Source organism: Xenopus tropicalis, chromosome 1 (assembly GCF_000004195.4).
Source record: "Xenopus tropicalis strain Nigerian chromosome 1, UCB_Xtro_10.0, whole genome shotgun sequence".
NCBI lineage: Eukaryota > Metazoa > Chordata > Amphibia > Anura > Pipidae > Xenopus > Xenopus tropicalis.
Window position 1 is genome coordinate 195681110 of NC_030677.2, and position 27621 is coordinate 195708730.

The window sequence follows — 27621 nt, forward strand, 5'->3', positions numbered from 1 at the left end:
AGTCGGAACTGACTTCAGCCTAGTTTGAGCTGCGAGCCAGGAAGTGGCATCACAAATGCAGAGATAAAAATTGGTGCAACTAGGCATGCGCTACTGACCAGCAGGATGAAGGCTGAAACCAGGACTAGGTCAGTCATCATTGTGCAAGATCCAACTAGGGTTGCCATCTTTTCTTCTGGCCTTCACTGGATGAGGATGTAATGGGTGGATCCGAGAAGGGGCTGGTTCATGACATCAAGGGGGCAAAGTTGTGACGGTTGTGAGGGTGGGAATAGACAAGGACAAGTAAGCAGGCAGGGTTTAGGGGCACTCGGGGAAGGGAATTGAGGCTTTTAGGGCAGTTTGTAGGTGGGAAACTAAGGATTACAAATTTACTGTCCTTGGCTGGTATGTTACCAGCTAGCCCAATGAAATACCAGCCAAGGGGCAACCATAGATCCACCGCAGCAATCACAGCAGGGAAAGCTCAGAGGGGGAAAGACCATCAACCCCTTTCAGGGAGAGCAGCTAGGGCTGGGACCCTCTTAAGTAAAATAGGGGTTGGTTCTCCTTTAAATTTAGGGTAAATGCCAGTTGCTTTGGCAACAGCATTTTATGTTATTCACCAAGTGAAAAGAAAATGCCACTGTACATTTCTGACATTTGCAGAAAAATAAATATATAAATGCCAAATAAAACCCAGCGTCAGCTTCCATTGAAATCCTGCCTAACAGCTGTAATTTCACTGCAGAACCTGGGCGCTTCTCCCTATTCCCCGGTCATGGCAATATTCCCTAAAAGCAGTAATTGGAAATGCAAAGGCCCCTTTTGCGGTGACAAAATTTGGACAATAATAATTTGCAGAAACCCAGCTGGCTCCCAAATGCTTTCACCCAGAAGTAAAGCTCAAACTTAGTTACCAGAAGCCTATAATAAGTGGCACACACGGCAAACACCCACGCAGCCCCGCTCAGCTCTAAATACTGTAATCCACACATGCTGCAAAGGGTAGAACGCGCGTTACTAGCGGAGAGTGCAAGGCAAAGATGTTCCTCAACAAAATGAAAGCAGGTCGAACTTTCGGAACTTATATTTTTATTTTACAATCTGCATATTTAAAGGGATTCTGTCGTGATTTTTATGGTATAGTTTTTATTACTATATTACACTGTTCACTTTGCGAATAATTGATTCTATATTGTATTCTGGAACCAACAAATGTATGTGTAGCTGTAATATTGGAGTGTAGGCTCCATCTCAGTGCATTGTGCCTGAGTCTGAGCTTTCAGCCGGCGTTACACATTAGAACTGCTTTCAGCTAACCTATTGTTTCTCCTACTCCCATGTAACTGGAGGAGTCCCAAGCCGGACTTGGATTTCTTACTATTGAGTGCTATTCTGATACCTACTGGGAGCTGCTATCTTGCTCCCTTCCCAATGTTCTGCTGATCGGCTGCTGGAGGGGGGGATATCACTCCAACTTGCAGCGCCGCAGTAAAGTGTGACTGAAGTTTATCAGAGCACAAATCACATGACTGAGGGAACCTGGGAAACTAAGAATATATCTAGTGCAAATACAAAAAAGGGAGTCACTCTCGTTTCAACTGGTGCAAAAAATTGCCTCCGCAATATATCTAGCCCCATGTCAGATATCAAAATTAAATCTAAAAAAATCAGTCCAGGATTCTGTTGGAGAATCACTATTAACTAATGTGCTTGTAAAATGTTTTCTCTTGACATTATCCCTTTAAAGGAGATATATACTTAAATCTAATGTCATTCTAAACACCTTTCCAGTAAATGTTAAGTGGAATAATGTTATTTGGAAAATAGTATCTTTCTGCCTTTTGCTATTCTTCCCACTGCTGGTTTAGACTAAATTTACTATAAAAACAATGTAGTCGTAGTCTCCAGTTCTCACAATGCTTCGCACAATTCTCATCATTCGCATGGCCATTGTCACAAGACTTTCAAAGCATTGTGGATATCGGGGTCTTGGTTGCAGGAGAAGTGGACTGCTACAGATGCCTGACATCTACTGCTCTCAAAGTGTAGAACGGCTACATCGGGGGTCTCCAACCTTTTTTCCCTTGAGCCATATTTCAAATGTAAAAAAGTTGGAAAGCAACACAAGCATTCAAAAAGAACACGGGGACCAATTATGGACTGTGATTGGCCACTGGTATGTGGACTGGCAGCCTACAGGAGACTCTGTGTGGCAGAACTCATGGTTTTGACTAAAACTTACCTCCAAGTCAGGAAATAAAAAATGAGCAGCTGCTTTGAGGCCACTGGGAGCAACATCCAAGGGGTTGGGGAGCAACATGTTGCCCCTGAGCCACTGGTTGGGGATCATTGGGCTACATAGTTCTTTGCTGTAGGCACAAGGTGAACAATTGCTTTTAAGCACTGAAATCAAACCACCTACATACAAGGAGCCACATTCCCTGATGCTACTCTACAGCGCTCTGCTATGGCTTTTAGTACCACTGGCCTTTATGTTTTTTCTCCACTTTTACTTGGTCATTAATAAGAGTTTGGGCAGCCATGTTGTGGCACTCATTATTATTATTATTGCTCATTATGCCCATGCAACCTAAATAACATGGCTGCCATGCCAGGAGCTCCCTCCCAGTGTGGGCGGCCTAGCACTGGCACTGTTTTTAAAAGAAAAGCTACTGTTTCCCCCAACTGGAGTGCAGGCTCTATTAGCCGGCACCTCTGTCGTGGGAAGCATTTAGGGTGATAGGTGCCCTTTAAGTCATGTTTTCTCAATATCTTTTGTCAGTGGACTTGTTCATGGGTGTTCAGGCCTGTGGACCATGTTCAAACCATCGTGTAACGTTATAGACTCTTGGCCTTACAAACAATAAATAACATCATCCACCCAATGCCTTTGTTTTCTCAGCACTAAGCCTACATTGTCTCAAAATCCATATGACTTCCTTTAGTGCAAGGATCCTCAGCCTTTTTTACTAGTGAACCACACTCAGATGTAAAAAGTGTTAGGGAACCACACAAGAATGAAAAAAGTTCTTTGGGGGCCAAATAAGGACTGTGATTGGCTATTTGGTAGCCCCATGTGGCCTGCTGGCCTGCAGGAGGCTCTGCTTGGAGTAAAACTGTGTCTCTGGGCTTCCAAAATTTGTCTCCAAGCCAGAAATTTAAAAATGGCACCTACTTTGAGGCCACTGGGAGCAACACCCAAGGGGTTGGTGAGCAACATGTTGCCCCTGAGCCACTGGTTGGGGATCACTACTTAAGAGTAATGTCACATTACCCAGCGGGTAAATCTAGGCTACCGTGGATGACAAATCTCCCCTAAATTCTTTCCCACCACCGATTCTCTCACAAGGAATCCAAGTGATTGAATTGGCCTGATACAGCCCATCTTAGGTGGGCATATCGGGGAGAAAATCAGAGCGTATCTTAACATGTATGGCCACCTTTACACAAAGAGCCAGATTCAGTTTGATGAGGAAACATTTTCTCATCAAATTAAATCTGACTGCAGGTTACTAAAGGGGACAGTAAATGTAGTTCATGGAAATCCACATGGTCTACTAATTAGACTCCTAATGAGTACAGTAAGACCTATTATCGTAAACCTAACGAACCTATATATTATTTGCTTTAAATATTTAATAAGTTTAAGTAAATGCACTCATGTTTCCATGATCATAAAAAGGCTAAAAACGTGCCTGTATTAATACACTGTAAATTGGGGGCTAATGAAAATGTAAATAACCACAAGGCATATTTAAAGTTATCTGTACCTGCCGGGCAGCTGCCTCGCCTATCATCATGTCTATTAGTTGGCCTGGCTACTTGACAGAACAATATTGGGTTGAGTTTCTAGATGTCACCTTTGTTATGGATATATGATAATTCTTGGGGTTCGTTAAAGCTGTAATAGCTAAACTTGCTCCATGACAACTAGATCGCCAGTGGCGTAACTATAGAGGAAGCAAGCCCCACGGCTGCTGGGGGACAGTGGGGCCCGGATGCAGGGTCTGCTTCCTGTGTAGCTTTAGCAAACCCCCTCCCCATCACTCTTACCTGAGAACTAGTGGGAAGGGAGGGGGAATGTGAGGGGTGGGCTGGGGGGCGGTCTCTGTAATAATAAATCAGTAAAGGTATGGGATCTGTTATCTGGAAACCCGCTATCCAGAAAGCTCCGAATTACGGAAAGGCTGTCTCCCATAGACTCCATTTTAATCAAATAATTCAGATTTTTAAAATTGATTTCCTTTTCTCTGTAATAATAAAACAGTACCTGTACTTGATCCCAACTAAGATATAATTACCCCTTATTGGGGCAGAACAGTCCTATTGGGTTTATTTAATGGTTAAATGATTCCCTTTTCTCTGTAATAATAAAACAGTACCTGTACTTGATCCCAACTAAGATATAATTACCCCTTATTGGGGGCAGAACAGCCCTATTGGGTTTATTTCATGTTTAAATGATTCCCTTTTCTCTGTAATAATAAAACAGTACCTGTACTTGATCCCAACTAAGATATAATTACCCCTTATTGGGGGCAGAACAGCCCTATTGGGTTTATTTAATGGTTAAATGATTCCCTTTTCTCTGTAATAATAAAACAGTACCTGTACTTGATCCCAACTAAGATATAATTACCCCTTATTGGGGGCAGAACAGCCCTATTGGGTTTATTTAATGGTTAAATGATTCCCTTTTCTCTGTAATAATAAAACAGTACCTGTACTTGATCCCAACTAAGATATAATTACCCCTTACTAGCATAGGCGGAGGGAGACTTTTTTGTTTGGGGAGGCTAAAGATGGCCCATACACAGACTGACCTAAAGCTAAAGTGAGACTTAGTGGAAAAAAATTAACCTCCCAACTCCCTCTTGCCCCAAAAGTGCGGGTGGGAGGGCTTTTTTTTTAACCCTAAAATGCTTAGGATGTAACAGCATTCATACGTGCACTTCTGTTGGGGGTTCTCTATACATTTGTGTGCTTCAAGGGGTAGTTTACCTTTAAATTAACTTTTAATATGATTATATGATTATATTTACTGTACACCCAAGTCCTTCCCATGACACAAAGTTGCATACAATTTGCAGAATCACAAATATCCAGACTCCGAATTTTATGTCAGTTGTCTGGGAATTTTGGGCCAAAAACCCTGCATTGTGGGGAAAACAAACTTGAATTTTTTAATCCCAAAACAGAAGCATTTCTGATTATACCAACATACATTTATTTGCACATTTGTAACGTTGCTAATCTACATGGCAGCTGGTGGGCTGATGGATATTAATAGGTGCATTTGCTTTTTAATGTATCCGCAGCTTTTTTTTTTATATCTGCAAAAATGAATCCAGTATTGACTTTGCGGTAGTCGGTAGCAACAAGGAAAAGGTACCATCTGTTTGCTTTCCCAGACTGCATTAGCCAGCATCCGCTAATATATTATTCCTTCAGCACAAAAGCCAGGGACAGGAATATATCTCTTTTTCAATCACCCGGAAAACAATAGAAACCTGGAAAAGTTGATTGCTCTGAATAGCTTGTAATGAGCTAGTAAAACTCTACGCATTAGCATCGGGAGGGATTAAAGGGGAACTTAGCCTAGAGGGATAAGTGGCTCTTAGTGAGTCAGATCCAAGATACAGATAAGAATCAATGCATGTCTGGGTAATTTACCGTAGCAGAAACCAGGAAAAAGGAAGCAAGAAGTTTCAAATTGCTTTCCTCAGCGGCAGGCACTAGAAACCGGGCTGTGCCTAATGGAACCGGGGGGGGGGGGGGGGGGGGGGGGGAGCAATTGAAATGCTGAAATCTAACACACAATTAAGAGAAAGAAATAAAATGCAGGTTTTTCCCAACAACTGAAGTGTTTTATCGCTTGGTTTCCTTCTTGGTCCCACTCCATCTTGCATGTACATAAAGCAAAATGGGGTATTGTACTTATTTGTGCAGTGGTCTGTGTATATACAAGTTAGGTTCCACCTCCATCTGCCATTGGTATATGGTATATATATATATACTAGGGATGCACCGAACCCACCCTGACGGAGTCCCGAACCAAATCCGCGTCCTAATAAACATGCCAATTAGGATCGGAAGGGGTTAATTTTTTCCCCCTGACCGGTTAACCCTTTCTGAATGCTAATTAGCATATGCTAATTAGGATTCAGATTCAGTTCCTGCAACTCCCGGTACCTTGCCCCTCCCTTGGGGTAACTGCTTACCAGGCAGTTGAGGAATTGACCAGGAGACTGGATGTGCTGAATAACCAAACAACTTGTTTATTTGATGCACACAGGATATCCAGGAGTGTAACATGCATTGCAGGTATTCTCCTCTTACTTCCTCTGGGAGACCCTCTCACTTGGGCTTACCCCCGGTAATCCCACCAGAAGACCCTCTTTGGGAGCTCACCCCGGTACTCTCGCCAGAAGACCCTCTTTGGGAGCTCACCCCGGTACTCTCGCCAGAAGACCCTCTTTGGGAGCTCACCCCGGTACTCTCGCCAGAAGACCCTCTTTGGGAGCTCACCCCGGTACTCTCGCCAGAAGACCCTCTTTGGGAGCTCACCCCGGTACTCTCGCCAGAAGACCCTCTTTGGGAGCTCACCCCGGTACTCTCGCCAGAAGATCCTCTCTTAGGGCTCTCCCCGGTACTCCCGACAGAGCGACACTCCCGGTACTCACGCAGGGATACCCCTTGCTTAGGAAATCTCCACTGTGTGGCCCCTTGCTTCCACCTGAGCTGACCACTTAGTTACCGTGAACTCCGGCTATGAATGCCGGGAGGTCTTAACCTCGCTACCTCCTGGTGGAGCTTCCGTCTGCCCTTTCTAGATATTCCTGTTGGTCACTCCTAGATCGAACTATAATATAAACTCCTAATCTAGAACTAGAGCCTGTAGATAACCTCTTCACAGAGGGGGGGTTCCAGGACTAAAACCTTGCACAAGTGTGCCATCCCATTTTATACTTCAGCACACATAGTGGTTGCTGTTAGAACTGCAGGGAAACTCCCTTTTCTCACATAAACAGCTAGGACCACATTTAAGTGTCCATAACCCATAAGGCCACCCTCTGGTGCCTGTCTAAAGGGGAACCCAACCTAGGGCCCAAATCGGGGGATCCCTACATAGGTTAATAGGGTCAGTATAAAAGAACCCACACGATAAGGGTATGGACTGGGACCGGAACAAAAACTCACTGTAGATCGTTGTTATTAGGCTAAATGAGCAAGTACTGTTTCTAGGAGGAAGATGAATTTACAAACAAACTGAAGTAACAGAGGAGAGAGAATTTATTGAAGATGTTAATGATGATTATGAGGATTATTAAGGCCAGGCTCACTCTCTTCAATACAACTTGTGGCTGAGCTAGCATTTCCAACAGGATCTATTATAAATCTATTATAACCAATTGGGAGATGCATATAACAAGTGCTATTAGAATTTGTGCACAATGTGTGGTGTATAAACTGCCTGTATTGAATTTTCTTGTCTGTTTGATCCCTGTATATAGTCTGTCAATGTTATACAGTAAAGAATGAGTTCTGGGCAATAATCCCAAAAGATATTGATTAAATATGGATTTTGGGTAATTAATTTCCGTGAGATGTAGATGGCTGGCAGCCAGACCAGGAATGGCGTCCTTTAAAGGATAATGTTTCATTCTTACTAACCTTATACCACGTGCTCCTTTTTGTGCAAATGTTCAGTGAAAACCATAGCTGTGATCCTGTTCCCCTATATTTTTATACATCCCAACATTCCCACACAACCATGTATGCCGAGTCACCTTAAGACTCCTTCCTAAACCCCACCCACATCATGGTAACTCCACCAAATTTTAATACCACAAACCTTAAATAGTCTACACAGATCCACATCTGGCCCACAAGTCTCTAGTTTGCCGACCCTGGCATAAATTATTCCGAATGTGGCCCTTAGTTATATAACATTTATCCCCAATGTGTAATAAAATGCATTGTTTGCTCAGTAGTAGAAACCCATCTCAGCCAATAAGATGTTTGCTTTTAAACAGGTGACCAGTAAATTCTACCAGCTGATTGGTTGCTATGGAAAATTGCCTAATATCCCACTGAATTTTTGCCCCATGGGCAACAAAATACTCGAGTGAGCAACCCAATGCTGCATAGAGGAGCGTTAGTTCTAGTGCCATTATCAGCAGTATGGGATAATTCATTGGCTGTGATTATCCCTTTTGAATAGTTCTGGGAGTTCCTAAGAACTTATTATTGAGTTATTGATTTGCGTTATATATATGCTAGTCCCACTTCTGACTAAGTCAGCAGTATATTGGGCCACCGGGCCATGTATGGGACTCTCCCAAGGGCCTGCATGTCCAATATCCAGATATCAATGGGACAGGTTTAAAAATCTCATTTGGTGGGTATGACCACATAGGCTTGTTGATTTAGTTCTTGTCCCAAAGGTCTGCATTCCCTTCATTGTAATCTGGTCATTTGGTACTTGGGCTTCAAGGCGGGCATATCTAGGTGGTTGCCAGACAACCAGATCTTTTGATTATGGCCAGATTTTGATGTATGGACAGCTTAAGGGTAAGTATGTTCAATAAACACTTTGCTCTACTGGGGAGTAGCTACTAAGAGGCATTTTGGGCACAGATGTTACCAGTGGTGTTCTGTTTGTAACTTTCACAATGCTTTTTTCCTTATGGGGCCCCTTTAGATTTTTGGGTTGTGCCCCTTACTCCTGCTCTGAAGGCCTGGCCTCCCAACGTTCGATAGCAGTGATATTTAATTATAGCAGTATATCATAAGAAACAAGAAGGCGCCCCCTTCATTTCACACCACACCTCAGCTGGCTGCTCCGGATTACCTAGAATGATTTTGTTGCCGCTGTCTCACCCCAAGCGTTTAATAGAGGCGTATTATTCAGTCTGTGTTTTTTTCTCCAGACTTTTTCTGTCCTTTGGTTTGTAAAGCATAAACACATTTTATTAAATTACATTTCAACTGATGGCTGCTCTCCAACCACCCATATTTCTATTTTTCGCCTCTGCTGTTGCCTAATGTACACATCTATATTCTCCTTTCCCAGGATTAGATGTTAATGCCGGTGCGACTCGGTTCCCTCGCCATATCCTGGTCCCGCTGATAGACAAACACTTATATTGTATTATCTTTTCATTTCAGCAATCGTCTGGTTGCTATGCCCAGAGTGCCATCATTTTCTGCAGACAGGAAGAAATAAATATAAGCCGCAAATTCTCAGAATGCTCTCTTATGCGGGGCCCTGACAGTTTATCCAGAATTATGTAAGGGTGTTATGCTGAGCAATGGAACACTTATGAGTGATTCATGCGCTTCCATTATCATTAAATAGGCCATTACTCGCACACAGGACATTACTTAAAGCCATTGAATTTAAATAGATGGTGGCTCTTAGCACTATTAATCCCTGCCTACGAGCCAATGAATTAGCCATTAAATGAACTGCCCATGATGCACATTCTTATTAAAAAGTCAAAGTTCATTGCCCAAATGTTATTTTAAAATTTAAAAAACAGAATTCTGCTGATTTTTTCATTGCATGCTTAAAATAAGGGCTAATTTGCTATGCTAACAATGTGCATCACTATATTTTAGATTTGTTTCTTTGGCTGTTGGGTTACCCAGCTCTTGCGCCCACTTGTGCACCCTGGGAGGCAAGTGAGCCCTTATACTGTATTATGCAAGTCTATTTTATTCCTTATCCCATTTCCAGTTAAATATTAAATGGAATGTTTACCTTTATGCAGGGCTGGATTATTAGATTTTGCACCCTTAGGCCTGTCACTTCGCTCCCCCTCCATCTGTGGCCCCTCACTGCCACTTACAACCCCCTCTGCTCAGTTGTTATCAATCACTTCCCCTAGGTTTATCACTTGCATCCCTTCTCCACCCCTCTCAACCCCTCTTACCCAGACCTGGAGCTAGGGTTGCGTGCCAAGGGCCCACCAGAAAACCTTAGACCTTAGGCCCCCTCTCCCCTTCTCTGTTCATTCACTTTCTTTAATCTCTTAATCACTTTTTTTTAACATACTATTATCTATTCTTTCCTCCATTTCTCAGATTCTTCATATAGAATTGAGTAATGGCCACGGTATAGGCGTACAAGGCAAATGGTTGGGTGAGCAGGAGGGCCCACTGGGCCACCGGGGCCACCGGGAGTTTCCCTGGTACCCTGGTGGGCCAGTCCGACACTGGCTGGGGTCGGTAATAATTTGTCCGCTGCCCCCAACTCCCCTGTGATCTGACCCTGTCCCACCTCCTATCCCCTCTTCCAGCTCCCTTTCTGATGCTCCTTGCTCCCTATTTACCCTTGAATCTCGCCGATGATGTCAAAACCCTGCCCCAATGTCACAGACCTGCCCCCTCGTTGACCAGCCCCCCCCCCCCAACCTGGTCAGTAAGAACACTGATGTAAGTGATAACCCTAGCCAGAGCTTTCTGTCCCCAGTGTCAATGTCACTCCCCCATCACCCCCGTTTTTGCTGCCCTACGCCTTTTAAATCCGAGCTTGCCTTTATGTACGAGCTCTTTATTTATTTCGTTTTGTGTTATTCTGACAATATACTATTGATTTCTGGTGGCAAAAAAAAAAAAAAAATATGGCTTAGAAGAACCCACAGACCTAAGCTTGGAGCCGCCTGATCCTCTGAGGCGGAGGCCCATTCTTGCGTAGCATTTTCCCTTACCTAATTTTTATTGGTTTATTGTGTTTTTCATCAGTGATTAATCTATTGACATATTTCTTTGGTTGAATTTATCCCTCTGAGCTATGCAACTATAAAACTAGAATTAAGAATACGGCACATATATTGCTTCTGTTTTCCATAACATTTATAGACATTCAGCCTCTGAGTGAGATTTCCAACAGTAAATTTCAGTAATGTACAAGCACATTAGTTTCATAGCCCTGTACCGGCGGGAGCTGGAAACAGGCCGTTTCTGTATGTTTATGGCTGTTTAAATTGGGTGGCCTACATATTTATTGCTAAATGTGCCTGGAATCATGATTCAGCGGGGATGTGTGTGGGGGGAAGGATTGGAGAGTATTGCACTTGTGTTTGGATACTTTACAAATTATTTTTCGAGGCACAGACATCTTGGAAAAGAGCAAAATTGTTTGTTTTCTGCAGACTGGTGTTATATAGAAAAACAAAGAGCGGCATTATTCATAGCCCTGCAAGCAGTAGGCTGTGTATCTTCTTGTTTTGCTTTGTGTAGGGCAGAGATAGGCAACTGTCTGGCTCTTTAGCTTCTTTCACCATTAGCCCCCTCTCATACCTCCCAACTGTCCTGATTTTCACGGGACAGTCCAATGTTTAACAGCTCAGCCCACAGTCCTGGATTCTTGCTGAAAAGTCCCTCATTTCCCTTTGATCTCCTGCACTAAATGCCAAAAAAAGATACAAAGTTTCTCAAACTTAATTAGACAAGTAGGCTTTTGGCAGAGCCCAGAATACTCACCCCCTGCACTGAGATACAATTGTAACTAATAAGCTAAACAAGTCTCTTGGGGAACAGAGACTTGCAGCTTAATGACAATTTCACCTTTTTTAGCAAAACTGTAATAACACATAAAACAAGACCCCAAAATCCCCAGAAATATCTTCAAACTTTAAATAACCTGCCATATTTAGTCAAATGGGAGTGGTATTTATGGGGCATGGTCACAAAAATGGGGGGGGCAAACATTTATGACGAGCTACAGGCCCCATCTATGACTTAATGGTTTATGGCAATATTAATAATTAAGTATTAATTTTGGGGGTATAGTTTCATTGTTTTCCTTATCTTGCTATTTACATATGGTCCCCTAGAAAGAAAAGAAAGACTGTGTCCCTCACAAGAGTGGGGGGGGGGTCATTACCTAAGGAATGTCCAATCAGTGGTCCTGCATCTATTGAACTACAACTTAATTTGCTGTATTGTACGACTGTAGGCTGGACATCCCTCATGTCAACCATGGCCCCAACTCGACCCCCACAGAGTACAAAGTGTTCCCCCAACACTTCCATTTCCAAATAGGAAAAAGGGAAGGACTTGTTTAAACAGAGGGCTCTTCACTGAATTGCATATAGTTACAGCACTGTAATTCAAGAGCCTCACTGTGCCCCAATAATGTGTAAATTTCCCGTCTACGGAATAAAATGATTGTGTCCTTCCCAGAGCTGTGCAGAGGCAGGGGCTGGACTGGAACCCTGTTGATGTTTCAGGAGCTCAGTACCGTAGGTTTGTATGTATAGGCAATGGGCAGAGCTGGTCTATGGCAAGTACAGTACTACCAGTTGTGCCAGCTGACACATGTTTATGTGAATGCAACCACACTGAGAGCCTTCCAAACTATTGTATCCATCTAGTACCAGCTTAAATTTGAGAATGTTTAACTGAATAATGCTTTATGATTTAGGAAAGGGTTCCCAACTTATGAGCAACACTCAGTTGTAACAAGTGTTGGTGAGCCACACAAGCAAAAGGACTATCATTGGCTATTCGGTAGCCCCATGTGGACTGCTGGCCTGCAGGAGGCTCTGCTTAGAGCAGGGCTCCCCAACCTTTCTTACTCGTGAGCCACAGTCAAATGTAAAAAGACATGGGGAGCAACACAAGCACCATAAAAGTTCATGGAGGAGCCAAATAAGGGCTGTGATTGGCTATTAGGTAGCCTCTATGCACACTATCAGCTTACAGGGGCTTTATTTGGTAATAAATCTTGTTTTTATTCAACCAAAACTTGCCCCCAAGTCAGGAATTCATAAATAACTCCCTGGTTTGGGGGCACTGAGAGCAACATCCAAGGGGTTGGGGAGCAACATGTTGCTCACGAACCACTGGTTGGGGATCACTGGCTTAGAGTAAAACTGTGTCTCTGGGCTTCCAAAACTTGCCCCCAAGCCAGAAATGTAAAAATGGCACCTACTTTGAGACCACTGGGAGCAACATCAAAGGGGGTGGTAAGCAACATGTTGCTCATGAACTCTGGTTGGAAATCACTGATTTAGAGTATGGTCATTAGTCAATGTGTCTACAAAGGCCCCTATCTGATTTTTGCCCTGGCATCCAGTTAGGCCCAACACTTTCATGTTATTTCAGCTATTATGACACCCCACTGTTCCAAACTAATTGGTTTGCCCCCAAAAAGTGACCTGTTTTGCTTTTTTTTTTTAGGATCTCATGATTCCTTCAGTTTCTACATTGATGAGGCCTCTCCTGTTGGACCAGAGCAGCCAGAAACTGTCCAGAACTTTGTCTCTGTGTTCGGTACTGTGGCTAAAAAGCTCATGAGAAAGTGGTTGGCCACACAGACCATGAATTTCACAAATCAGCTAGAGGCGGGGATACGGTACTTTGATCTCCGCATCTCAACGAAGCCTAGAGACCCTGATAATGAGTTGTATTTTGCTCATGGATTATTTAGTGCCAAAGTCAATGAAGGCCTTGAAGAGATTAATGCCTACCTGTCTGACCACACTAAAGAAGTGGTGTTCTTGGACTTCAATCACTTCTATGGGATGCAAAAATACCATCATGAAAACCTTGTACAGATGCTCAGAGACATATTTGGGAAGAAAATCTGCCCAGTTATATTCGCCCAGGAGGTGTGTCTTAAGTATCTCTGGGAGAGGAATTATCAAATTTTGGTGTTTTATCATAGTCCAGTGGCCCTTGAAGTTCCTTTCCTATGGCCAGGGCAAATGATGCCGGCTCCCTGGGCAAATACAACAGACACTGAAAAACTGATTCAGTTCCTGCAGTCTTCAATCACTGAGCGGAGGAAGAAAGGTTCATTTTTTATATCTCAGGTGGTACTTACGCCCAAAGCTAGTACTGTGGTCAAAGGAGTGGCCAGTGGCCTCAGAGAAACGATAACAGAAAGGTAAGTAAAAGACATAGGGTAAAGCGTAATAGCATTATTAGTGTTTAACTTGATATGGTTGCTCTATTGCTTTACTTGCCATGATGAGGTGCTACAGAATTTCCTTCCGCATTGTGTAATAATAATACAAGTTAATACCTATGCTGATATGGTTTTATGGTATCTCTGTGTGCAGGCCATAAACATATCTGGGGGTCTTGTTCCTACTAAGCCTGTTTAATTTCATTTTAGCTATTGCTTACTGACCAAACCCAGGTTATATACCTCCATGCCCCTGGCCATATCCTTTTTGGGTTCTTGTAAAAAGATTGTAACACAACAGGAAGGCTAGAGGAGGTAAAATACAGGAGAGTAATAGGTACCATAGTAGCTACCTCTCTTACTGATAGGCAAGTAGATACTGCTATTCCAATACAGTGTTTGTATATAACTTACACAAAGCTCTATGAAAACTGGGCGAAGCAAGGGGACAATAATCATACTCTTAATATTTCAATTAGGTATTTACAATGGGAGGAAATATAAGTGGAGGTTTATTAAATGGATATACTGCACTTCTTCATTAACTGCCTCTTATGAAAGCCATAAGTCTAAGGTTTTGCATTTACAAAGATATGTTCTAGAATTATAAAGTAACTCCAATGCTATTTCTATACCATATTCTAACATTCTCTGTGCTTAAAGTGACTGAAATAAAAATCTAGAGTAGTATAATAATAAAATATGGGTCTCAAATAGAAACCATGTAATGTCCCTTCCTACTCATTTTCCTAGGAATTGGATATTGCGTTACCTAAGGAATGTACACAACAATGGCTAAGTACACCACGTAGCTAGTACCCTTGGTCTCTCACTAACCCTCCAAAACCACAAATAAAGATCAATTGATCAGGAGCAAAACCTGTTGAATGTGTATGTTTTTCAGTTGTGGGCTTTTGTATCTTGCCTTTGCACAGCTACATTACCTATTACTGGAGCAGTAGTGGCACATTTTGTTATTTTCCTACCTAGCATGGCCTTGGAGGGTCAGTAGGACTCCAGGGTACTAGGTGTAGTTCTAGGTGTTGTGGTGGGTTTACTGACTGCTTGGTTCATAGTTAGGACTTGGCCCTAGCTTAAGATATTCAAGTACAGCTACAGTTACAGTTATATAATGTGAGTTGTTAATATTTCTGTTCAGTTAGCCATTAATAGGTAGAACATTTATGCCACTACATAACTTTCTCCTTCTTAGGAATACGAATAGGACTTAGTTCAAAAGCATATAGGGGTGGGCAGATACACCAATTCCCTGTATTCATAGCATTCTAGGCTTTAACAGGATATTTCTGTAAGTTCTTAGACGGCATCGAAGATTTTAGCCCCAAGCTTTTCTAATCCTGTGTTGTCAATTGAAAACTTACCAGTTTCTTTTAAACCATGAGAAGCAGTGCTATGGCAACAAGGAGAATAAAGACATGGATAATCTTCACTAGTGAAGGACAAAGTCTGTCTGAGCTCTCGGAGTGGAGCAGAGAATGGGCAGACAAGATGTCTCAAGTGGTTCTTGCCTGCATCATATTCTGTATTTAAGGGAAGCAAATAGGGGCGCAATCAGTTCTTGGCTCTTACCACAAAGGCAAGGGGCTAATTTACTAACATAGTCGCTAAATTGGACCAGTGAAGATACTCATAGCAATCGGGGAAAATGTTCCAACATGTATTTTCATTAAGAAAATCAATTTGGCTAAAGGAGAAAACACTCAGGGTGTCCAACTGTTAGGCAACCCCTTATGAAGCAAATCCTAAAAAAAAGTAAGGGGCCAATTTACTTTATTACAGATGTCTGGTCCATGATAATTTGTCTTCTTTAGTTTCCCTTGTGCTGCCCTGGGTGGGGCAAATGTACAGTGTAGTACTTACTGTCACACCCAGCTTGAATTGGCTCAAAGGATACATCAGAACATTGCATAGTGTGATGCTCTGCAACTATGTGCCCCGGGGCTGCTGTGTGTTGTTGTGGAAGAGGGGCTCTGTCCTGGGGCAAAATGTTAGCAGTTCTACAAATTGGAAACCCACCCCCAGTGTATTTACTACTTGTGCCCTTTATAAAATTCTAAGCCCTGCATGGTGGCAAGCCTAGCTCCTACAAACTGTAACCATACCTAGTAATGAAGGTTTACCAGAGTTGTGGTAAGATGCAGCCTCAAGATGGACACAAGATTTCTGATTTGACCTCAGTAGTATGAGTTTAAAAAAAAGCCACATAGTAGTTTAAAATTGTTGGGTGGGTTCTGAGGAAGACCCAAAGCGGCTTTTTGCCACCCCTGGTAAGTGGCAGCTCACTGCTGGCCGAGGAGATGTTCTCACCTTGCCTCATAGCCGGAGCAGCCCTGCCTAGGTGCATTATTTAGATATTTGTTTATAGTATAAAATGCTTTAATTTTGAATGAAAACTAGACAATACTCCATAGAATGAAATGACTTTTCCTGTGTGCCAGACTCCTGTTGTGCACATAAGGCTCATATTAACATTACAAGGCTGCTGTTTATTTTATGGTGAGCTGAAATGTTTGCTGGCAAAAATGATAATGAAATGCCTGAAAAAATAATTATATTTATAGCATGTGAACAAATGTATTACTAGCCGTAGGGCCATTATAATGGTGTGACCAGGCAGACATTTGCCCAAAGCCCTGATGTACCCCTGTGCATAGCTATATATTGGTATGTACATGGAAATTCATGCTTGTACATACACATATACCACACATGCTACACGTACTTAAGGTTACTGTTGCTGAGAAATCATTTCCAGTTTTCATAATGTAGGGACCCATAGGGTTAAGCTCCCTATGGCTTTATTCCCTACCTCTTCTCACCTCTATTGTTATTGAGTTACAGTTCTAACACTATTCCTTATAGGTTTAGTCAGGTTGACCACTCCCCCTGCAGACTGATATAGTGTCTAGTAAGGAGGAGTGGCTTCCTCTTTTGGCTGCATGCTGTGTCCCAAGCAGAGCTCCATCTGAGCCTGGGACTGTCGGCCCCAGAAGCATTGTACCCTAGAGGACATTATACCTCTAGTGAAAGTCGGGGACAGGGCCCCGTGAACGAGGATAAGCAAGCACAGCAGATTACAGTAAAGCACTTTCTAGGAAAGTGAGCATAGTCAGCTCTAGCTAGAAAGGGCAGTCATTAGCCCCACCAAAGGAGTGATTAGGGCCAGGAGTAGTCTCCTATCCGGCAATGTTGCCTCAGTGCAGGGCCACGGAGTAGAGATAGTGACAGGCAGTACAACCCCTGATCCTACTCACCCTGGAGTCCCTATTACCTGGACTACCTCCGAAGGGGTACTGGTTGATAAGGTGTGTATCCCGGCCCAGACTCTACCAAGAGGTGGGATAAAAAGGTGCATATCATCTCTTCTGCATAAGGGCATTTTCTCAATTGTACTATCTACACTGCTTGTCTTGTGAGTGTATGATACAGCTAACCCTGACCCTTATGTCACAACTCCACCAATTTAGGTTTTCCTTTTGGCTACCCCCAATTATACTTTCATAATCATCATCCAAAATGTTTTACAGGTATGGGGTCCATTATCTGAAATCCCATTATCCAGAATGATCTTACAGAAAGGCCGTCTCCCATAGACTCTATTTTAATCAAATACGATTTGCTTTTTCTCTGTAATAGTAAAACAGTACCTGTACTTGATCCCAACTAAGATATAATTACCCCTTATTGGGGGCAGAACAGCCCTATTGGGTTTATTTCATGGTTAAATGATTCCCTTTTCTCTGTAATAATAAAACAGTACCTGTACTTGATCCCAACTAAGATATAATTACCCCTTATTGGGGGCAGAACAGCCCTATTGGGTTTATTTCATGGTTAAATGATTCCCTTTTCTCTGTAATAATAAAACAGTACCTGTACTTGATCCCAACTAAGATATAATTACCCCTTATTGGGGGCAGAACAGTCCTATTGGGTTTATTTCATGGTTAAATGATTCCCTTTTCTCTGTAATAATAAAACAGTACCTGTACTTGATCCCAACTAAGATATAATTACCCCTTATTGGGGGCAGAACAGCCCTATTGGGTTTATTTCATGGTTAAATGATTCTCTTTTCTCTGTAATAATAAAACAGTACCTGTACTTGATCCCAACTAAGATATAATGAATCCCTATTGGAGGCAAAACAATCCTATTGGGTTTAATTACCGTTTAAATGATTTTTTATTAGAAAAAGTATGGAGATCCAAATTGCGGAAAGATCCCTTATCCAGAAAACCCTAGATCATGAGCAATCTGGATAACAGGTCCTTTACCTGTACTTCTTCATCATCACTCTCTGTAGCTGTTTTGTACTGACATTTTAGCAGCTATTATTATGTTATTCGGCACAACCTCTGGTTATTTATGCCCTGATTTCTGCATTTCATTTGTCTTCTATATTTTTTCTTACTAATAATAGTATATAGTATGTGTGTAATTTCCGAGTCATCTATAGCTAACTGCCTGTGACAGTAATCTGACTTGCATGTCAGCTGTTCTGTCAACTCCCTATGGCCCAAGTCAGGTCATTAAATCTCCCTGTACCTTCGGTTCCAAATTTAGCTTATACAGGGATGGGTCCTGCTGAGCGCTAACATTTCTCTAATATCCCTAAAACTGTCTTGTGAGAAATAATTGCATAAGAATGCATAAGAATAACCCATTTTTGGCATTTGAAAAAAAAAATCATGGTTCTACTTATTTAGTAACTTTAATGCTCAGCGCCCCCGTTTCGGGGCATTCTGGGAGTTGTAGTGTGATATTTGCAAATGGCTGGGATAACGTGTGTCCCGTTGCTGCCACTGGGTAGAAGTTATTGAGCTAATCATATGCTGAGGAAGAAGGTGGAAATTTAGACACATGGCATGTCTGCTGTCAGCTGAAACCTGGTCATGAATAATGGAATTCGGCAAAAAAAAAAAAAAGTGGTTTCCATGGCCACCAAAAGGGCTTAGAAAATTGCATCCAGCTGATTTAATAAGACTGTGAATTGTACAATATACAAAACAGATCACGCCATTCACAGTGCAATCTGCGCACACATAGCAACGTTTTTTTTCTACCTCTTGCCTATTTCATCCAGTTCATTATTGAATATTAACTCTGCGGTGCCCTGTGAGTGCATTGATCCTCTGTACTATCCTAAATATGCCGACACCATGGGAAGCTATAGGGACTTATTTACAGATGCAAAGTGCTAAAACAAAAGCTCTCACCGTGCAACTTTCCCCCCTGGAATCCATCTTTATAAGGCCGTGCTCTGTGATTATGCTCATTTCTGATTGGCAGATGCATTTTTCTATCAATCTGGCCAATCTGAGCTCAAAGAAAAAGTTCTGCCTTCCTGGCAGTCTACAGAACAGAAAGCTTATCCTTCAGGGAGAAGTGCTAATTATGCAGTTATATACAATATATCTTCTCTAAACACCTAACTGCACCATCTAGGGGTATTTTTCAAGGTCAGTGCTGTCATTGGTTTTGAAGGGTAATTTTGCATTTTGTCTATAATAAGTTGGGAACCTGCTGCCCTCCAGATTTTGTTTGGGCACCTCATGGTGTTCTTTGCATAATAGTCATATACCCTGTGGTTTCTTTCATTGTACTTCAGCCCTCACGTTCTAGATCAGGGATCCCCAACCAGTTTTACTCATGAGCTACACAGGCAAGAAAAAGTTCCTAGGGAGTGACTAATAAGAGCTGTGATTTGTTATTTAGTTGCCCAATGTGGACTGGCAGACTACAGGAGGTTCTTTTCAGCAGTACACATGGTCTTAATGCCTTCAAAAGTTGCCAGAAATTCAAAAATAAACACCCACTTTGAGGCAACATGACGGAACATCAAACAGGTTGGTGAGTAGTATGGAGCTCATTAACCGCTGGTTGGGGATCACTGATCTAACTGGAGAACCCTAGGGATTATGAGACAAAAGGGTAGGAGTTAGGGTTGCTATCTTTTCTATTGCAACATAGGTGCGGGGAACTGAGAAGATGCAAAGGGTTGGGATTGGGCCAGATCAGGACAAGGTCTGACTGATGGAGGCTGATGGGGGGGGGCAAAAGGCAAGGGGTTTAGAGGTTCCTTTGCAAGAGGGAGTTTTCTGTTTAGGTGTATATATGATGCATTTCACAGAGCCCAATTGAATCAGAAGTTAACATGGCGTGCTTTGACTGACTGTTTCCAATAACAAATATTAAGGCCACCATGAATTATTTAGGATATGAGTTCCTAATGAACGCCATTACCTTCAGATCCGCCGTTTATCGTTTCCTTTTACCTCGTCTTTAGAAGCCAGAGGACTTTGAAGAGCAATGCCGTAGTCAGTCACCAAAGAGCAGTTAGTTCTTTGCAAAAGTCCCAGACAAAAAATCTATTTTCTCCAGCAGCCCTTGAAACATCCTGCATTAGTCAATAATGAGGTAAGATCCAGCCCGAGCTGCAGCTTTTAAATATAATGTGCTCCTATTAATTATAAATTAGCTGAGAAATGGCTGCACTCACGTCCCTGTGTTGTGAACCAGAGTTTACTGAAGCAGCTGGGTTCAGATTAGATGGTTCTGTTTGGAACATTTTGGAATTTTCCCACATATATTAAAGAAGTAATTATAGGACGTGTTACTTTATCATTTACTTTGTTATATAAAATATATATCATATATTAAGTGCAGTTAAAGAGGATTGAAAGCCTAAAGGATAATGTTGTCAATTAGCCTATTCCTTCTGCAACTGCCCAATGTACCTGCCGAGAAGAGGCATTGGCCAATAAGGTTATTTGATTGCCTGATTGGGTTTCTGATATGATTGCAAAACTGACTTCCCAGTATGACGTAAATGCCCTGAAGGACAGTTTATCATCAGAATTGGCCTAATTACCCAACCAGAGTGTGGGCATGTTTCAGAAATTTAGAGATAAATCTGTATTGTATTGGGAAGATAATTGTATAAAACCCATAAGGATATGTTTCTTTATGCCCTATCAGGGGCAGTAAAGGCTTCCATTAGCATTTGCCTTTTAGGGGCACTCAATTTGTGCCCCGACCAGCTGGTTAAAGAAAAGAGAAAATTAATACCATACTTACCGAAATTTTCTTTTCCTGGTTAATAGATGGCATCATTTACAAGAGGGTAATCTCCACCCCCACCTCTGACTGGACAGAGCACATCATTTAGCAATTAAAGAATTAACAGTGTGTATATATGCATGCCCTACCCCCCGGTTCCTTTGTCTTGGTTATTAAGCCTTTTAGGGAGGATCTTGTAAATGATGCCATCTATTAACCAGGAAAAGAAAATTTCGGTAAGTATGGTATTAATTTTCTCTTTTCCCTGGTTAATATGGCATCATTGACAAGAGGGATTTACAAAGCAATGCCCTGGGAGGGTATCTCTGAAAAAAATGAAATTCAAAACTGTTGTCTGCATGAAAAAACAAAATATTTTTATTTTCCTCTGGTTTGGACTGCTTTCAGAACATTTTGTCCAAATTCTGCTTCTGACGTTGATTTGACGTCTAGCTGATAATGTCTTAGAAATGTAGAGAAGGAACTCCATGCTGCAGCTCTGCAGACTTCATCTGGTGGAACATTCGCTTCTACAGCCCATGAAGTGCTCACTGCTCTTGTGGAGTGTGCCTTAATGCCAATTGGCATCTGTTTCCCCTTAGAAGAATAAGCCTTTTGTATGGCCATCACTATCCAACGACTTATCGTGGATACTGCCGCTGCTTGACCTCTCTTTACTCCTGCCGGAATAACAAACAGCTGTTGTGTTTTTCTGTATTTTGCTGTCCTCTTTAAATAGATGGATAAGCACCTGACCAGGTCTAATGTACTCCATTTCTCTTCCTGGTCTGATTGTGGTTGCTGAAAAAAGGCTGGTAGCACAATTTCTGTATTCAAGTGAAAAGAAGTCATTACCTTTGGTAAAAAAAGTTGGGTTAGGTCTTAGGATAACTTTATCCAGAAGAAATATCGTATATGGCTCCTGGGCTGACAAGGCTCTCGATTCACTCACTCATTTTGCTGATGTTACAGCTGTTAGTAAGACTGTCTTATAAGTCATTATTGTGTCTGAAGCCTCTAGCAAAGGTTCAAAAGGCTGTTCCGTTAAAGCCTCTAGCACTAAAGGCAAATTCCATGAAGGTGCGACACTCTTTCTTGGCGGTTTTATTCTTATAACTGCTGCCATGAATTGAATGACAGTTTGTTCTTGAGCCCAAGCCTTTCCCGTAAAGGCTGAAATTGCCGAGACCTGTGATTTTAGTGTCCTCATGCTAAGGCCTTTCTCTAAGCCTTTCTGTAAAAATTCTAAAATCTGTACAGCAGTAACCTGGTCTGCTGTCATCTCTCTCTCTTTCAGATAGCTCATGAATACCTTCCAGGTCTTCTGGTATGTTTTATATGTAGCCCCCTTTCTTGAATTCATCATTGTGTCTACCACAGGTGATGAAAGGCCTGAGTCTCTTAATCTCTTCCTCTCAAACGCCATGCCTTGAGGGCTAGAGTATGTACCTCTGGATGCTGAACTGGTCCCTGCCTCAATAGCCATGGTACTCTTGGTAATCTCATGGGTATCCCCACCGTCATCCGTCTGAGCAGCGGATACCACGGTCTCCTTGGCCAATCTGGGATGATTGCTATAACCTCTGCTTGATCTTGTCTTATCTTTCTTAGAACTCTTGATATCATTGGGATTGGTGGGAAGACATACAGAAGCCCTGAGCTCCAATCTTGCATTAGCGCATCCGTCGCTCTCGCTTTCGGTTCCAGTATCCTGGAATAAAACTGGCTCACCTTCCTGTTGGTTTGTGTCGCCATTAGATCTATGTCTGGCTGGCCCCACATGTTCACTATTCTTTCGAATATTTGTTGACTGAGTTCCCACTCGTGCCTGTTTAGTAGGTATCGACTTAGGAAGTCTGCAATCTTGTTGTCTTTCCCTGGGAGGAACATTGCTGACAGATCTTCCAGATTGTCCTGCGCCCATTGCATAATTGGTTGCAGTACCTGCATCAGCTGGTTGCTTTTTGTGCCCCCCTGTTTCTTTATATAGCACATCGCTGTGATGTTGTCCATCCTGATTAGTAATGATTTGCTGCTTAGCAAGTGCCCAAAATCTGCTAGGGCCAATGCCATTGCCTTCAATTCTCTGACATTCGCTGGGAGTAAACTGTCTTGTACAGACCAACCTCCTTGGGCCACCTCTGACCTCCAATAAGCTCCCCAACCTGTCGAGCTGGCGTCGGTGGTCAGCACCTCCCAGGATATGTCTCCTAATCTTCTGCCTCTTGACAGATGATTGTCTTCTAACCACCATTCTAAGGCTGTCTTCAGCTCTCTTGAAATAGAAATGTTCTGGTCCCAGTCTGGACTTAACCTGTCCCATTGGGACAGGAATTCTCTCTGAGGGATTCTGATATTCCATCTTGCCCATTGAGTCATCGGTATCGCCGACGTCAATAAGCCTATCAGCCCCATGAACTGTCTTGCTGAGCAGACTGATCTTTCTTGAAACCATTGCACCTTCTGTTTTATCCTTTGTTTCTTCTCTTCTGGTAATGTCACCACTTCTTTGTCTGTGCAGAATCTCGCTCCTAGATATGTTAGATCTTGCGAGGGAAATAATTGGCTCTTGTCTAGATTTATTATCCAGCCATGACTCTGTAGGTATGCAATAACTTCTTCTTTTTGTACTTCTAAGATGTGAGGTTCCCTTGCTAACATCAAGATGTCGTCCAGGTAATAGTAGATGTTGATTGCTCTCCTTCTCAACTCTGCTATCAATGTTACTAGAACCTTTGAGAATACTCTTGGTGACGTTGCAAGCCCAAAGGGCAGACATGTGAACTGGTAATGATGGCAGGGACCGACTGTGAATCGAAGAAACTTCTGATGCGACACTGCAATTGGTATGTGTAGGTAGGCATCCTTTAGATCTATGGAAATCATCCAATCTCCTGGCCTTACTTCTGGAATTATTGTGTATAATGATTCCATCTTGAACCTTTTTATCCATAAATATTGATTGAGGTCTCTGAGATCTAGTACTGGCCTGAAGTCCCCTGTCTTCTTTTTTAGCATGAATAAGGGTGAATAGAACCCCTTCTTCCTCTGCGAGGTTGGAACTACCTTGATTGCTCCTTGCCTCTTCAATTGGTCCACGTAATTTAACAATATTTCTCTCCTTTGTCTGTCGTGTGGAATGTGGGAAATTACGAAATGATTCTGTTGGGGAATCTTTAGAAACTCCAGACAATATCCTCTCTCTATTGTCTTCAACACCCAGGCGTCCGATATTGACTTTGCCCAGACCTTTAAAAATTTTGATAATCTCCTGGGGATTTTCTCGGTCTGAGCTGTCCCCCCTTCAAAAATATTTCCTTGCACCTCTTGAAGATGAACCTCTACCTCTAGAGGTTCTGGCCGTCATATTGGTATCTCTCCTCCAATTCTGTGCCTGTGTATATTCTCTTCCAGGTCTGTATGCTCTCTGATCTCTAAAGTTTTGCTTATCCCGAAAGGATTGTCTTTGTCTATCTGAACCTGGGCCTGAAGAAGAAAAATTTTGCCTTCGCTCCTGCGGCAGAAAAACGCTCTTTCCTCCTGTGACTCTCTTTATCAAGTCTTCTAGTTTTGCTCCAAAAAGCATATCCCCCTCAAAAGGCATGTTGCATAAATTTGCCTTAGAGGCCTTATCTGCACTCCAGGATCTAAGCCATAGTGCATGTCTTGCCGCCACTGACAATGCTAGTGCTCTAGAAGAGGACTTTACCAAATCAATCGATGCGTCGGCAACAAAATCTGTTGCTAGTTTTAAGTCTGACAGAGATTTTATAATCTCTTCTCTCTCCACTCCATGCTTAATGGCTCTCTCTATCCCATGCAGCCAGGCTTGCATGGCTCGGGATACTGATGTCAATGCTATGGCTGGTCTGCAAGCCGCTGCTGTAGCCAAATAGTTCTTTTTTAGTATAGTCTCCATCTTTCTATCCATAGGATTTGAAAAAGATGACACATCATCCACTGGCAGGACTGTTCTCTTGGATAGCCTAGCCACCGCTGCATCCACCTTTGGTGGTCTTTCCCAAACCTTCTCCTGATCTGGAGAAAAAGGATATAACCTTTGGATTTTATTTTGGACTGTGAATCTAGCATCCATTTTATCCCATTCTTCCAAATCTTCTTCTTGCTCTTCTTCAGATAATTCCCCTGTTGATGATTCCTCTACTGGTGAATCGTCTCTGGTGAAAATTTCTCTCTCTGCCGCCCTCTTTCGAACTTGCTTTGAAGTGCTAGGCGCTGTTGCTTCTTTTATGCCTTGTGCCACTGCATCTTTAATCCATGCCATGATGTCAACTGATTCTGTTGAGGTCTCTCCTGACAGCTTTTTTGTACATGACTGACAAAATTTTGCATGTCTGGCCGCTGGATTATCACAAGCTGCACATCTTGATTTTTCTCTTGTTCTTACTGGGGTAGACACACTGAAGAAGCATGGGAGACACAAGCAGAGAGACAAAATACAAATGTCTTTAAATTTCTTTTCCTTCTCCATCTTTAAAAATATAGGGTTTTTTTTTTACCTCCTATCTTCTCTATTAGTGCCTTCTGGGCTGTGTGAGTGGCGAGCTTCCATGCCTGTTAATGATAATAAACATGCTTATAAGGGACCTTTCCATTCTAGCATACTGCTGGTTTCCCTTAAGCAAAATAAATCAGTAGCGACTGTACCTGTTCGCTTATACTGCTTGCTCCCTCTGCGTTCACGAAGGTGCTGTATGGCGGCGGCGCCGCGCGCCTGCAGTCACTTCCTTAAGAGACGCGACCGCGTCATAACTCCGCCCCCTTACGTCAAACGCGGAAGTCCTGTATCCCTCTATTGCGCTTCCGTGCGCATCGGTTACTTTAATATGCCAGCCATCAGGTCTGACCAGTGTTTTCGCTGCCTCCCTTCCATCAGGTAAGGATCCCCGCAGCGCTGATATAGCAATGCTTATCTTTTTTAGCCCGCTGTCAGGCCACCAGGCAAAACAATGCGAGCTCCTCAGTGGAGCCTAAAATAAAACTCCCTGGTAATGGAAGCTATATTATTGTATAGATTCCCAGAAAAAATCCTTCCAGTCAGTTGTAGGACAGAGTAAAAAAAGACAAAGGAACCGGGGGGTAGGGCATGCATATATACACACTGTTAATTCTTTAATTGCTAAATGATGTGCTCTGTCCAGTCAGAGGTGGGGGTGGAGATTACCCTCTTGTCAATGATGCCATATTAACCAGGGAAAAAGCTTATTCCAAAATCAAATAATAAGAGCAACAATTCCATGCTAGGGGGATAGTATCTAAATACTGCCCTCCTGTGGTATAGGGATCAAGTTAGAGAGGAATCATTGCTTAGGAATAGGCATGACTGGTGGGGAACAGTGACGGGTAGGGATGTTGGGGCTATGAACAGTGACAAAATGTAGGCTTTATAGTAGGGGTAGCTGAGTTCTCTACTAAAATCATTTGCCCTTTTTTAGTGATTTTGGCATAAGAGTGCCAGAGGAATAGAATGTTGGAATGGGACCTGGGTAGTCAATGCCTTATTGTTTTGCTGTGTCCTATGCTATATATCTTTGGGATTGTGCTATCTATGGAACAGTATGTGGACACCCCTTCTAAATCTAGGAATTGGTTATTTAAGCCATAGCCATCATTGCCAACACAGGTGCCATCAAGGCGAGCCAGACCCAGTTGCCCAACATAAGTGTCAAACATATTACATATCGTACATATTATATTACATAATACCTTACATATTAATGGAATCAAATCCCACCAACAATTGTTTAACATCTACTGCATAGCCTTCCCAGAAATGTAGAGGGTGAAGTCTGTTTTAGCAGCAAGAAAGGACCAACTTCATATTATTTCCCTTACAATGAGATGTTAGGCAAGCTGGCCAAATGAGCTAGTACGTGTGTTCCTGCTGAATTTGCTTTTGGCAACTTTCTCATTGTGTTCAAGGTCTTTATGTAATAAATCACGTCCTGTTAAACTTGCATGTAGGGAACAGATCCATCACATTTTGTTATTTAAATGTAAAATATTCAAGAATTTGATTAAAGTTTCAGTGTTGTAATTTAGGATGGGTTTGATTTAATGCCCTGACACATAATTAGAGAAGATGTATCTGTTTGTCTTGATGTTTGTCAGTTCTGCCTTCTTGATAGTAAATGTCAGTGTTTCAGTGATGTAATGTTACTCATGAATCTCTAGCAGACAGCTGGAATCTACTACTGCTATCCTGCTGCTGTATCTTGCTGCTTGCCATTCCTTAAAGGGGAACTACACCCAAACACAACAAGCTTTTTATAAAGTAAATATAATTTCAAGCAGCTTTGCAATATACATCAGTTAACAAATATGCAGCCTTTTCATGATGTTTAATGTAATAATATGGTTTGGAACAGTTCCCTAAGCCCCGCCCCCTGTTCCCCTGCTGATCTGGCTGAAATAAAATGTAACAGTAGTCGCCTGTCCTCAGCCTGCCTTCAGCCTGCATCCTCCCAATCCCACAATTCCCTGCACACGTGGTGTCAATAAGGAAAGGAACATCACAGTGCAATGCATTGTGGGTTATGTAGTTCCTGCATGCTGTCTGTAAGCTGTGGAGAAGTTGTTACAATTTGTAACAAAAAAGTTTAGTCCCTCCT

At 42.3% G+C, this 27621-nt stretch overlaps 1 protein-coding gene across 1 annotated transcript in view; it reads left to right on the plus strand.

Moving 5' to 3' along the window:
* The window catches only part of plcxd3 (phosphatidylinositol-specific phospholipase C, X domain containing 3), a 68162-nt gene that overhangs the window by 23400 nt on the left and 17141 nt on the right, over positions 1-27621 (plus strand). Inside the window, exon 2 of the mRNA XM_002940119.4 lies at positions 13177-13885. Coding sequence (XP_002940165.2) covers positions 13177-13885 — 709 coding nt within the window. The remainder of the gene's footprint in view (positions 1-13176; positions 13886-27621) is intronic.